At 44.5% G+C, this 14252-nt stretch overlaps 1 protein-coding gene across 1 annotated transcript in view; it reads right to left on the bottom strand.

Moving 5' to 3' along the window:
* Window positions 1-14252, bottom strand: part of LOC138514392 (sodium-coupled monocarboxylate transporter 1-like) — a 501148-nt gene that overhangs the window by 74415 nt on the left and 412481 nt on the right. Inside the window, exon 13 of the mRNA XM_069629874.1 lies at window positions 5708-5811. Coding sequence (XP_069485975.1) covers window positions 5708-5811 — 104 coding nt within the window. The remainder of the gene's footprint in view (window positions 1-5707; window positions 5812-14252) is intronic.

Raw genomic sequence — 14252 nt, forward strand, 5'->3', positions numbered from 1 at the left:
TCCGCCTGGTCTCATGGTCCACCTCTGCTTCCTCTGACCTCACACAAACAACCCACAACTTCCTGCTTCCCAGCTCTCCCTTTATACTGTCCTTCCCATTGGTCATCCCTCCATGTTGGTTAGCTTGGCCCATCTTCCCCTATTCTCCATGCCCAGAAAGTGGTACAAACAACAGAGGATACTAAAAAGGGGCCAAGCCCTGCCCTTTCTCATGTGCAAGTATGCCGACTTGTGAAAATGGCAGCCCACGTTGGTTAGATGTGGTGTTTAATGTCGAGTAAGTCCCATTTTGTGTGCATTCCTAGCCGTCCAGTCAGTTCACTTGGTTGACTGGGAAGCTGTTCCGTGCCTCTCTCCCAGATAAGTACAATGTAACGTGGGGGGGGGTTCACTGTGTGTGAAACCATCTGCCACCTCTGGCTCTCCTCCAAATATTGCTGGTAGCTATTTCCAGGCTCTCAGTCCCTCTTGAATCTTCGGTTTGGCTGGTAGAAGTGCTTGTTCTCACAGGGAATGTTGGTAGATATCGTTTTCCTGAAAGGCTGACTAGCATCATGCGAGAAAGGTATTGTGCGATTGTCAGTGGTACTGTAGGAAAGCAAACAGGTCCTACAAGAAGGGTCAGGGACTGCAGCCTTTCCCCTTTGGGGTAGGACTGGCTCTGGTTTCCACCACAGTAGGCCTTCCACCCCAGGCTGAGAGGGGTTCCCATCCACTCTTGACAATATGAGCATCCTGACTTTTTAATTGTTTAATTAAGTGCATTTGGTTAACAAATTCAACCTTTCACACAAAGAAAAAAACTGCAGAATGTATTCACAAGAGAATAACAAGCACTGGCAAGTTTAGGCATTTTGCAGGCACAGAGCAGGGTATTGGCTGGTGGCAGCTACACGCTGACTTGACAGTGGCTCTCAGTGTCCACCATTTTGGAACAACCAGGCCCTGGCATAGGAATCAATGGATTCCTGATAGAAGGCAAGATAGCGACATTGGCCTCTTGCCTTCTTTTACCTTTTACCTTGTTTTCCAAAGTCCTGGGAATCTCAGACTCTGTTCGTTCCCCCTGACTGGCTGTTGGATCTGTGGCTGCCTCCTGTTAGACTGACTGGAGCTCTCCCAGAGGCTCTGTGTTGTAGGTACACCCTAGAAGTGTGACCTGTATGAATGGAGTCTGAAATGATCTCAGATTCTATGTTGTGGGAGTCTGGTTTCTGTGTGTGTGATACAATGAATGAGACTGCCCTGACCGAAACTGAAACTGACATGAATGCAGTGTAGTGTGCTGAAAGGCTGGATACTTAAACCAATCCACATTCTTTGTTATGGGTGTCTAGGTGGGGTGAATTGCCTGAATGACTGTTAGCCTGATTGGCTGCCTGCCTGCATGAATGTTCTTCTGCATGATTGGCAGACTGAGCCTGGCTCAGCCGGAGTGAATGGGTGGTCCCACGTCCAATCCAATAGTTGAGTCCAGGTCACCAGAAGGTATCCAGAGGTCTGTGCTGCGGCTGCAGCGATGAAGGACCGAAAGTCGGAAAATCGCAATATTTTCCGAAACCCAACACTAAGGGTCTTACTCCCATCTGCCAAGCCTTTAAGGAGCCCACAGCAAGTTTAATCTTCACAGAACTCCTACAGTCAGAGAAATCGTCGACCAAAGGAGAGCACCCCAAAGAGCAAAACTGCGGCACTTCAGAAAGACTTTGGTTCAATTTTTCTTCTTGGTGTCAGTGCCAGCTCCCCAGTGGCTCCTTCATCCAATGGGTGGGAGTCCATCCTTGGAGGGAATCGTCGAGTGAAACTGAGAAACTCTGCCACTTTACCTGCCAAGGCACCAAAGGTAATGTGGCGAAGAAGAGCATCTTCTAGCCTCAGGAGTCCAATATTTGTCTTGGAACCTGTTCTCATGTGGCCTCCAGGTACTCTGGGGGGTGGTAGAACCTTTTAAAGAAAGCAGAAGTTTATTGGACATTATTGGACTGGGCTGCAAAAGACAAGATACATTACTCTGTAACTTTTCCATTGCAGGTTGCCCAGGTTGGGGAGTGGGGGGTCTTCACACAGAATTGTATATCTATTGTAATTGTATTGTGAAGAAAGCATTCTGCCACTGTTCACAACAAACCTGCCTTTCTTCCCCTTTATATGCTAATATACCTCCTCTAAGAATTCCTATGCCTATTTAAAACTGTCTGCAGTTATTGCCTCTATTACTGAATTTAAGTATTGTGTGGTACCACGTAGAGTGTATATATTTGCCATTCTTTGAATAAGTATTTCCAAATACAAGTGTTATTATTTAACTGTATGTATATTCCTGAATCTTATTTTATATAAAGAAGTTGTGTTATCACCTAACATAGCGTGTGGTCATTCCTTTGTGGGGGCTAACCAACCCACCTATTACTTCATCAGTAATAATATCTACCAGAAGAAAACATGAAAAACAAGTGTAGAACCCTTCAGTCAACCTGAAAAGATATACTTATTTGGTACTTAGACGCAGAGAACCCCTGGAGTAGTACAGAATACAAGCCGGACAGAGAAGAAGGACTTTGATTTTCCACCAGGGAAGTCCCACAGCAATGTCATGAAGGTGAAAGGAGGAGACCTTGGAAGGAGAGAAGCCTGGAAGATGTAAGGGTGTCCCTAATTACGCTCACACCTGAATAAATACACCCCTCTAGGGAAGTAAGGTCAAGAGTCTACCTTGCAACAATAAAACATTTAATTTTACAGAAATGAGAAGGTGGGCAAAGAACTCTACTCCCTGAATGGTCTTCTTCTGTCCCTCACCAATTCCTCTCTCCTCCCACAGTGTGATGTCAGACAGGGGTTTATATACTCCTGGCTTGCTGCAGTTGTGTCACTGGATATGGCTCAATCCCAAACCATCCTGCTTCCATACATGGGATGCTGCAAAGTCTTACTTTCTTTATTGTCTCTGTTTCTGTCAGGACATGCTACTGTACATTTTGCTAGGCTATGCAAAAATACACTGTAGCTCATGCTTTCCTTCATTTTGCTACCTATGAACATTTATATATAAATACATTTTTGCGTAATTCTCTCCATATTTCACTCATTCTACTCATGTTTTTATCAGGTCCTGCAATCTCCTTTAAACCTTATTTTCATAATCTGTCCCATTCTGCATTGTGTGCATGAGCATGTAAATCCCCTATTCATAGACCCTTGATGGACAGTGAACAGCTGTTGAGTCACTTCTTGTGCTGCGAACAGCGCAAAGCCTGCAGTTCAATTTTAGCACAGACTGCATTCTTTCCGGGAAGGGAGGGGGAGTTTTTGACTCGTACCGTACTAAGATTTTTTCAAATGCATAGGATTTGACATTACAAATCTATCAAGCTAATGGTTAATTGTGCTTCATATTTTAAACAATAACTGCCTTTTTCAGTGCCTGCCGTGTCTGTGTATGTGATTATATTTGCATAAGAGAACCTTCCCAGTGCCCCTCCTTCCCTAATCCCCTGTAGGGCCACAAAAAATCAAAAGAAGTCTTGCCTAATTCTAAAGCTCTTGTGGGTGCGGGAAGATCCTAGTTCCTTCCCAACAAAGATCCGAATCAGCTGTGTGGGTGGAGCTGAAGGAGGCGGAGACGAGCGGCTTCAGGTGCTGAGTAAGAGCTGGTGTGTGAGTCTCTGTATTTCACCCTCAGGAAAACCTTAAGTACGAGAAGCTATAGGACTAACAGAGTGTCCTAGGAGAGACCGACTGAGGAGTGGTGGCGTTACCAAAGCCGATGGGCTTGGTAGTCCCTAAACGCTTTTTGTTGCCTCTAATCAAATCTTCTTACAACTTCATGTAACAGCGCCTCGATGCCTCTGGGCTGCAAGTGCGCTATACAAATGAAAATGAATAAATAAATAAATAAACAACAGCGAGACCACTTACCTGAAGCCACCATGTGCCTCCCTCTGGAACAGCCTCCCTACCTCTCTCTGTCTTGAGCCGGAGCACCTTAAGTTAGACCTTCCTCTTCTCTTCCTCTTTCTCTCTCCCTCTTCCCTGCTAACCTCCGTTCTTTTTCTACCCACACACTTTCCTCTCGCTAGCCCCTAACTTTGTTCAGTTTAGCTGACTGGTTGCCTGGTTCACCTGTAGAGCCTGACAGGTCCCAGGCTCCTCCACCAGTCTTTTGCACTTGCCTCCGTGCCACTGCACTATGTTCAGCATAATTGCACTTTCAGATCACGCTCCATGAGCGGGGCAACCTCACTGCAGTTAACCCAGGGACCTGTTGGGTTAAGTGACTGGACGTGTTTATGCCCCCCACCCCATCTTCCTCGCACCGCCATCTGTACACATGCTAGATATAAAAGTACTGGGACTTGTAAGTTTGTCTGTCTTGTCCCCCTCCTTTTTTGTCCCCGCTGCCTAGCTTGGTTGCAACTTTACCCTTGATGCACTTTCACTAGGAGAAATGCTGCCAGGCCCAGTATGCTAATTTTTCTGTTTAGATCATTTGGAAACTTCAAGGCCTAAGATTGATCACTGTATTCCCTTGTTCCCTTCCCACCTTGAAGCGCTTTGAAGCGTTCCACCTGTGTATAAGCGCTTTATAAATAAACAACTACAATTAAAATGGCCACGGAGTGTGCCGAAGGGAGAGGAAATGAAGAGCTAAGAAGCCAACCAGTCAATCAGCAAAGATGTCCATGTGCGAACCGCAAGCTCAGTGATACGATCCCTGAGACAGAAAGTTAACGAGGAGAGCAGAAGACTCGGGTGGGGGACCGAAATAATGAATGGACCATTCATGCCCGTCCCAGTAAGGACCATGGATGGGAAGTATATAATAAAAGTGGAAATCATTACTGGAACACTCATACTCGTCCCAGTAAAGACCAAGTAGTGAAAAAGGGTGAGAATCATTACTGGAATACTCATACTCGTCCCAGTAAAGACCAAGTGTTGGAAGTACGTAAAACGAGTTAGAGCTATAATTGGAACAGTTCTATATTCCATAGTTAAGAAAAGGATTGGACATTGAGTAAAGATAAAGCCTCAAGTTTATCTAAGAAGAGAACGAAGAGAATTTGAACTGGCAGGACAGGTTGGATTAGTTTGGACAGATCTTCCTTTTGGATTCATTGACAACTGATGAGCACACTAGTTAGTTATGTTAAGTAAGGAAAACCTGTAGTTAGGGAAAGTCAGGAGTTTTCACTTTTCTTTTAATAAAGAATACTTACAAATGGAAGACAAAAGTCCTTGTCCTTCTGACCCACCACAGAAATCAGCGGTGAAAACATCATTGGTGAGGAAGGGTATGAGGGATCAATTAGGGGTAATGAACAGTATCTCCAGAGCTGTATACAGCAGAGGTCTGTAACCTGCAGATCCTGAGATAGATGTTTTGGACTATGATTCCCATGATCCCTCACCATTGACTATGCTGACTGTGGCTGATGGGAGTTGTAGTTAAACATAACTTGAGAACCAAAAGTTGCAAATCTATGTTTTCCTGATTCCCGAGTATTGTTTTTGGACTCCATACAGGCACCTGTCTATGGTCACTATATCTGCCAATCATTCAGCCACTTTCCACTTTGCATGTATATAGGTTAATTGCCTCCAGCAGCAGTGACATCACTTCCTGTACTCATGACTATAATCCCTGCGCTCTGAAGCCTGGCATGCATTAAATAGCCGACATACAGTTACAAAGCTTACGCCTTACCTGTTAGCAGGCTGACAGTTAAGCCAGCGACAATAGTAGTGAGTGTCCCAAATGCAGAGAAGTACATGTATGACAAAGAATACCAGTAATCAGCAATGGCTGGTCTGAAAAGGAAAAACGGATAGGATACTTAATGCTAGAATTTACAATGGCACAGATGTTAAAAAGAGAATTTGCACCTGAAGGTGACTTTCAGTATGCAACAGTGCACTATAAGAAATCTAAATAGATAGAAATAATTGACATCTGCATTGACATCTGCAGTAAAGATGGCATAACGTGTACTTAACTGTGTCATTAAAAATGCTCCAATATTTTTATAGAGTAGTTGATCTGCAGGCAACAAATAAGTCACTTAGCTGTAATTCTGTTCTCCGGCATTGGTATTTTCATAGATTCACATGCTGTTTGAGTATTCCCAGATGTCAGACTCGGAATTGTGACAAATCCAGAGTATTAGTGCCCTCTCCCTCAGGGCGAGCCACCCCTTGTGGGACTATGAAGGTGAGCCTGCTAAGCTTAACACTCACTATGGGACAGGGCAAGTGGGATCCCACTGGGGGTGACACCCCCTTTGGGGATAGGAGATTGCCCAAAAAGCATATGAGTAATCCTCCCTATTCTCAAGATCCCAATACGTTTGTTCGCTATTTGGGACTTAAACTGTGCGATGATTTAAAACTACCTGGAAGAATGGCTGGTATCGTTTCTGACCCTCACTGTGCACCGTACTCACCTAGAATGAGGACACACCGGACCGCCCCACCCCCTTACAGAGGGAGAGATAAAGAGCCAAACAGCCTTGGAAACAGAGAGAGGAAAAACCCACAGAGCCACAGAACACAGGAACCTTCTCCTGGAAGGTGTGGCAGGAAGAGGAAGGGGGTACGCCAGATGTGGCGAACGGGGACCACGGATGAGCCAGCAGAACGCGTACAGCCGTGCCAGAATGGGAGTCGGAAGTGCATGGCCAAAGGATCAATGCACAGCAGTCTCCACCTGAAAAGCAGATAAGCGGTGTAACGAGAAGTCAGCTCCAAGCTCCCGCGGAAGCCTGCAGGAAGGGCAAGCTCATCCTGACACGTGACACTCGAAAGGGACAGAAGAGGTGGTACTCTGGTGGCTGAACTCCCCGACTCCCCCAAGAAGCATCATTCAAGGAACAGAGGTATGCAGTGGCTCCGGGAACTGCAAGAGGGGAGGAGAGACCCGCGACCCCAAGGCAGAGCCAGAGAACCAAAACCCATAGTGGGGTGAGAGCCCAGAGACCCCAAGGTGCGGTGAGAGAAGCCAATCCCCATGGTTTAATCATCTCCCAAAAATAACCCTAGAAGACAAATTCCTCCATCAATGCAAACATATAACCCCACCGGATGCGTCCCAAGGCTTTTTAGGCATTGAAGGATACAGCTACCCCTGTCAGTGTTCTTACCTAAATCAAACAAGTCCGGCATGGGACGGACATTATCAGATGAGTGTTTTCCCAACCCAAAACCCTTTTGGTCCTGATGAACACCTAGATAGCAAATGATCCTCATAGCCAAACATTTGGCCCAGGATATCGCATGTGTTTTATTAAAGAAATCGGCCCACAAGAGGCACAACTGGGGGGGTCTCATTTCTCTTTGTGAAAAACCACAATAGCGGCCTCATACATATAAGACGGCAACATGCCTTTTTCATGCGCTTTTTCATAGAAATTCTAGGATCTCACTAACTAGAAAGGTCAGTGAGATCTTTGCCGCCTCAGGCATCTATACTCATCCTGAAGAACGGCCTAGGTTCTAATCTCGGCGAGGCCGACTCTGCCACTCATCCTTCTAAGTTTGTTACATTGAGTGTCACTAAATTGGCCAATAACACCTGTTATCACACTGCTTAGAAGCAGGAGGACTCCATCATAAAGTGCTATATAAAGCCTGACCATAATATGTTGTTATCATATGATTATTACCTATGTTTATGATGGAAAAACCTTGTAAAGATGTAGGTAGCTTAGTACTCTGATGGTAATACCTCCTAAATGTTGGTTATAAGAGTGTATCAGTGAAGTCCTTGGAAAACAATGGTACTACTTGAACATATAAGTTGTGCCAGGAATTTGGCATATGTTGCCATTTCCTGTGAAATGTTATGTTTACCTGGGAATATGCAATGCAGTGTGGTAGGCCAAGACCGTAGTGGTCTCCGGCACTGAGGCTTGTCTGGGAGAATATTGCGTATTGTGCCCACCTCTGAATTTCCAGGGCCTCATCTGTAATGGGAAGGCGAGGAGGTTGGTCGAGAGGGAGTTGGAGAAAGCTGGAGCAACTAGCACACAGCAAGAGATAGGTAAGGAAAGACAGTGCGTTGAGGTGGGGTTGTGGTGAATGTTGGGTGCTTGTGACATGAATTGCCATATCACTGGACAAGAGCATAAACTGTGAACAGTGATTCCCACAATGATCTTCTACAAAAAGTATAATAAAGCTTTGACTGGAGACATAGGGCATCATCACAAGTATGCCGCTGTACTGTAAAAGTGGCGGTAACGGTAATACGGCCGAACCGTATACCTGCACTACCGTTGCTGCTAGTTCTGGCAGTGGAAATAACACAGCCAGAATGGGAAGTGCAGCGGCGGCCATCTTTAAAATCTCAATCCTGGTTAGTGCTAACGATTATTGAACCCTTCTATCTAAATTTGAACTTATTCTAAACATTCTTAACCCTAGAAGCAGGCTCACTGGCTCCCTCAGGGACTTCCTATCTTTCCCTATTCTCAACACAGGTTATTGCTATAATTGGAATGGGAACGTGCCTTGCATTCGCTCTACAAGATTTACTTGGTTACAGTCAAGACCACTGTTCGCTTACTCTTCTGCACCACCTGCATCCTCTCCTCTGACTCCTCCCAGCCAACTTTCTGTCCCTCCGATGTTTCATTCCTCCTTTCTCCTGTTTCAAGTTTTACTCAGGAGTAGCTTCAATACAGTGACTTTCCACCCGAGAGCACAGAGCCCATGATTACGCAGGTAATAAAGATAAGGGATGCCTCGTACTATGTCTATGGTCCGCCAGGCAGGTATACAGTGAGAAAAAGGGGGTTGGACTGGACCAACTAGACCAAAGATGATGAGATACTGTTTACCAACTTTTAGTAAAACATTATATTTATTTCAGAATTACGGAAAACAGTTTCACAGAATTTAATAAGCTAGGCTCAGTAAACAAAACATCCCTCCGTGTTCTATTCAATCATAACTCACTCATGCATTTCTCATGCTTGCATTCGTTTTGACAATAAGGTAAAATGATGTTACCATCTCAAATTCTAATCAAATAAATGTCACTTTAACACTCTAATATTAAACGATGTGACCCTCTGTACATCTCCAGGGGTTGGAAAAATATTGTTGACACATGTTTCGTTTGGTTTCCTTGCCCTGTTATTTTAATCAACCTTCCCCAGGACGGTGTGCGAATGTCAAATGCACGTTACCTCTTCATAAACAAAAAGGGGCGGGGTGGAGATCAGGAGAGCCTCAGTTCTAGGAAAGATAATAAAATAGACTACATGAGTCTCGTCAAACAGTATTGTCATCTTTGCTTACTTTTAACCTATCAATGGTATCTATTACAACTGTGTTCGTCAGTTGCATAAAGCCGACTCACCTCCTCTGGACTACCAGGGGCCGGTGGTTCGGCAATATGGAGAGAATCCTAATGTGTGTTCTGCCAGTGGTGTGGAATATACATCAAATTAGTTCCTCACCTGCAGAATGAAGAAAAAGACAGGTGCCATGGACAAAATTAGTGGCCCTGTGCTTCTGTATTTATGATCAGAGGGAGTGGGTAACACCAAGTTATGGTACTCACTCAGATAGTGGGGGTCCTAGGTGTTGGACAATTAGTCCTGCTCGGCATTGTTTGTGTCGGGCGCCAGGTGGCTAGATGGCCGCGGAACGTGATGTCCAGCCAAAGTGACCCCCTGCATAGGAAGAGACAAATATGAAGAATGTGCCTGTCACTCACCCTTGTCAACTCACATGGGGAGAGTGGCAGTAAGTACAGAATATAACTTACTTAAGGCGTCTATTAGTGGGCCCAGTGGTGGCGGCTCTTGCAGGCATAAGTCTCTGTGGTTTTGTGGTTCTAGTGCTGTGTGGCTAAATAGCTGTAAAGGCAGGGGCGCGGGGAAGAGTCACTGAAGGTCCTGGGGCGGCGCGGTCGACGGTCATGGAGACTCGTGTGGGGCTAACACATTAAGGGTTGCGGGCATGTTGATCTGATCAAAAAGTCTTACCTTAAGAAATGAGTCTTGGCATTTGGAGAAGTGCGGCTGTGGTCTGCATCTGCAATACGCGTCAGCGGGCTACGAAAAGTCCTCTGCGCGTGTCGTCATGGTGAAAGCAGTAACAACTGCTTACCCTGTGTCGCAAGTGGATTGGTTGCAGGGCCCGTGTCACGTGGGGACACGGAATTGCGGGGATTGTAGTTTTGATCTCATTGGGTTGATTAGCAGGCTCGGCTGCAGTCCGCGCTTTTGATCCGTGTCCAGTAGGCTGTAAATAGTCCAGTGCTCGTTCCATAGTTAGGATAAAGTCAGAATAAATTAGGTGCAAAACTGCTTACCTCGTCTACAGACTTGTGGGAAACATAGTTTCTGAACTGTGCTCAATCGTCAAAATGTAATGAAGCTGCCATATGGGAGATTGTCAAGTTAAATTGTGGCATGCTGGAAGATGTAGTCTCCAGCAAAGGAATCCATATGTGTTCCTGAATAACCTCAATCAGATGGCAGGCAGTGGTAAAGACATATTGTGTTAGGTGCTGGAGTCATTTGGTGTTCAGTGCATTCCATTCCACTGAAATATTTAATCCGTGAAGTACTGTATCCAAGGAGTAAATCCACCGTTTCTCTAGACGATGAAGGGCAGTTGCCATATCACCGCCTCTTGTTTGTGTCCTGATGGTTTGTAGAACAAACCATTTCATGTCTGTATCTTTCTGGTTATTTTTATTTAAGTGGTCGACCAGAGGTTTGTCTGATGTGTGGTTCCTTATACATGAGCGATGTTCTCCCATTCTCACTTTGACCTCTCTTGTGGTTTTGCCCACGTAATAGATGGCAGGGGCACGAGATGACATAAATGGTGTTCTTGGTGCAGCAGTTGTTATGGTCTTTCAATGCCCATACTTTGGCCCCATGTTGGAATGTGTATTTCGTTTCAGTAAGGGGACATACACTACAATTCCCACACTTGTGATGTCCAGTGATGGGTGGAAGTCCCCATTGGCTTAGAATAGTTTTTTCCTTGGGTTTTTCTCGGTATCTATGCACCAATTGTTGTCGTAAAATTGCTGTTGCATTTGAAAACAAACATGGGTTGTTTGGACAGAGAGCCCAGATTTTTCACAAGGCCCCAGTTGCGGTTGATGATCTTTTTAATCTCATTACTGACTGGATTATATGTGGTGACACAAACCAGTCTCTCGTTGGGGTTCTTTTCTTTGCGTTGTAGACTTATTTCCCTATTGGTGTTTGCAGCTCTCTTTTGGTTATTCTTTACCAGTTGTTTTGGGTAGCCTCGTTTAGCTAGCCGTTCTTTCAATTGGGTGGCCTCTATGTCATAGTCTTCTCTGTCCGTACAATTCTGTCGGATCCGTAGGAATTGTCCGTACGGTAAATTGTATTTCAGACCCTCGGGATGAAAGTTTGAATAGTGTAGGAGAGTGTTTTTGTCTGTGGTTTTGCGATATAGGGATGTAGCTAGGTTGCCACCTTTTTTCTTGATCAAGTCAAGAAAACTGGTAGGGTCCCGGCTGCATTAGATGGTGAATTTTATGTTGATATCACAGGTATTGAGCCACTTGTGAAAAGTCAGCAGGGACGTGTTATCCCTTCTCCAAATTAATCCGAGGGCCTGAATTCTTTCCCCAATATATCCTCCTCCCATATGGCCAGGCAAAGGCAGTCACTTTCGGATCCTGACCTTGGGAGTAGATATGCAAGGGAGGATCACCTGGGTGGAGGAGACTTGAGGAGTGGGGATCAGGCACCCTTGGGTAAGACATGGTATCCCCCATTTCCCTTTTGCAAGGAGTCAAATATCCTGCAGGCCTTTATAGGGTATTACCAATCTCTTCCCTATTTTTCAGAAAGCACTCCCCCAATACACACCAGTGAGGTACTGAGATGAGGAAGAGACAACCAGAGTCATACATCCTCTCTTTATTAACTCAGACATACACAAACACCACAGTGATACTGGGACGAGGAAGAGGGATGCTGAGCCAACACCGTTATGCAGTAAAGGAACATTGCCTGCTCCTGGGGCCCAGGAGGCGGTGTAAATGGCCTGATCAGGTGAAGCTAATGAGATTGCCTGTGAGGCACTTGCAGGAAATGCCAGAGATGAGACCAGGGAGATACATTCCCAAAGCACCTAGGAGCCGCAGAGTCGCTGCAGTGGAAATGGATGGTGGCAGGAGCATTCAGAAGGTGAACCACGTGGTTTATGCAGGTCGGATCGCTCGAATAAGCGAGGGACCGTCCAGGCAATATGAATGCAGGTCCAGTTTGAAATAAAGACTTTTGACAGTACAATCACCTGAGGGCCGAAAAAAATGAAGGGAAGGGTTTTGTGAATATCGAACTGTGAACAAGATGAAATTGGTAAGGCCAAGAAAGGGCCAGGGAAACAGAATTCTTTGAACTGGTGAAAACACCCGTGAACAGGGTGCAAATTCCCAGCAGGAGAGTAAACTGGGAATTTGATGCTATTTAATGTGACTGAATGCAATTAAATGAAACCTTTGGTTTTGAATACTGAACTGAAAGAAAGCAATTGTGATTGAATACCAATTGGATTGAAAGCAGTTGGCGATATTTCCTGATATAAGGAACTTTGAATTGTGTAAACTGAAGAAAACAAGCATTGGCAAGTGCCATAAGAATATAAGGAACTATATAACTTGAAAGGATAAGCAGTGGCAAAAGCTCTGAGAATATTTGAAAGTATAACAAGTGAATGGTGGCAATACAAATATTGAGAAAGTTCCAAGAGGATGAATGGAATACCACTGTGAAGCTGAAACAGTGGCATTGTAACTGTGAAGAAGAAGCAAGAAAGGTGTGTCGTTTACATGACCTGTAATGGGTGGACCGTGTGGTCTGACAACTGCGCATAGACAGAGTACAGCCATCCAAAGGAAAAGCCAATTAGTTCACCTATAAGCTTGTGATTGAAGATCAAGGAAAAGGTGTGTGATCTAATATTAATGAACTGAACTCTGAACTCTGTGAAATTTGTGATATTGGTGAAATTGGTGAAATGTACCTCCGCCAAAGAAGCGGGGAAGTATCCCAAGGAATTGTGTTGTTTTGGAACTTTGAGAGACTTGTAATCCTGGGCAAGATAACCCCTCTTTTTGACAATGTAAACTATCCTGAATCTTGGGGAAGGGAAAACCCCTTTTTCAACCACGAGCTGGAAGAAGTTCTGAACTTTTATTTGAACAGTTCTCATTTTGATGCTGACATCCCTACACATTATATACAAGTAGTTGTGAGGGCAAGTATAAGTTTTGGACACAGACAGACACTTGCATTGGACTTCCTGATGCAGACTATCATTAGTTTCAGTAAGGTCGGGGAATCCCACCTTAGCACGGGTTAAGTTAGGCCTTTTTCCAACACTTCTTTTTATTTCAATAAAAGTTTGAAACCCAAGCTGTACTCAGTTGTCTGTGTCTACTTCCTGATGCCTTCCCAATGCACCCCGTAGGTCTACTTTGGTGTAGATAACTGAAGATCTCAATTGGTCTAGCAATAGTGATATCAAGGGAAGATGGTATTGCTTTTTCACTGTAATCACGTATAGCTCCCTACAATCAATAAATGGTCTTAAAGCCCCCTCTTTCTTAAGTACGAAAGAGAGGGGAGAGGCGGCAGCTGAGCCTGTAGGTCTGATAAACCCATTTATGAAGGCCGCTGCCAGACACACCCACACAATCTTATGCTCTATTTGAGGCAAGAAGTCAATTTGTTTATGAGAAGCCATAGCTCGAGGGAAAGAGATCAATAGGGCAGTCATATGGTGAGTGAGGGGCCAACTCCTATGCCTGTTTTTATCAAAAACACTGATGTAGACTTGATCTACATTGGGACTCGGCGGAGAATGCACCCAGGAGACGGCTCCTATTGTGAGGAGCATAGACAGTAGTGCCTCCCAAGGAGATTGCATGCCTACTAGGCTATTCCAAGACCATTCTTTTTTAAAAAGGTTATTTATTTTTTATTTGTTTGGTTGATAAGATCAACCTTTCAAATATAAATACAAACTATGAACAATATTAGCAAATACAAATATACAATTTATTTTTGAATCAATCGATTATTTCATTTCTTACATAAATTAATTTAGAAATTACATGAATTTGTATCAGAGTTATTTTCACAATAATACAATCACTACAGATCTTAATTGCACTACCTTGGAAATTTAGGCAACAAGGATTCTAGATATTGAGCAGTCGCAAAATATATGGACAGCTAATTTCG

This window comes from Ambystoma mexicanum, chromosome 12, assembly GCF_040938575.1.
Source record: "Ambystoma mexicanum isolate Mex_15411 chromosome 12, UKY_AmexF1_1, whole genome shotgun sequence".
Taxonomy (NCBI): domain Eukaryota; kingdom Metazoa; phylum Chordata; class Amphibia; order Caudata; family Ambystomatidae; genus Ambystoma; species Ambystoma mexicanum.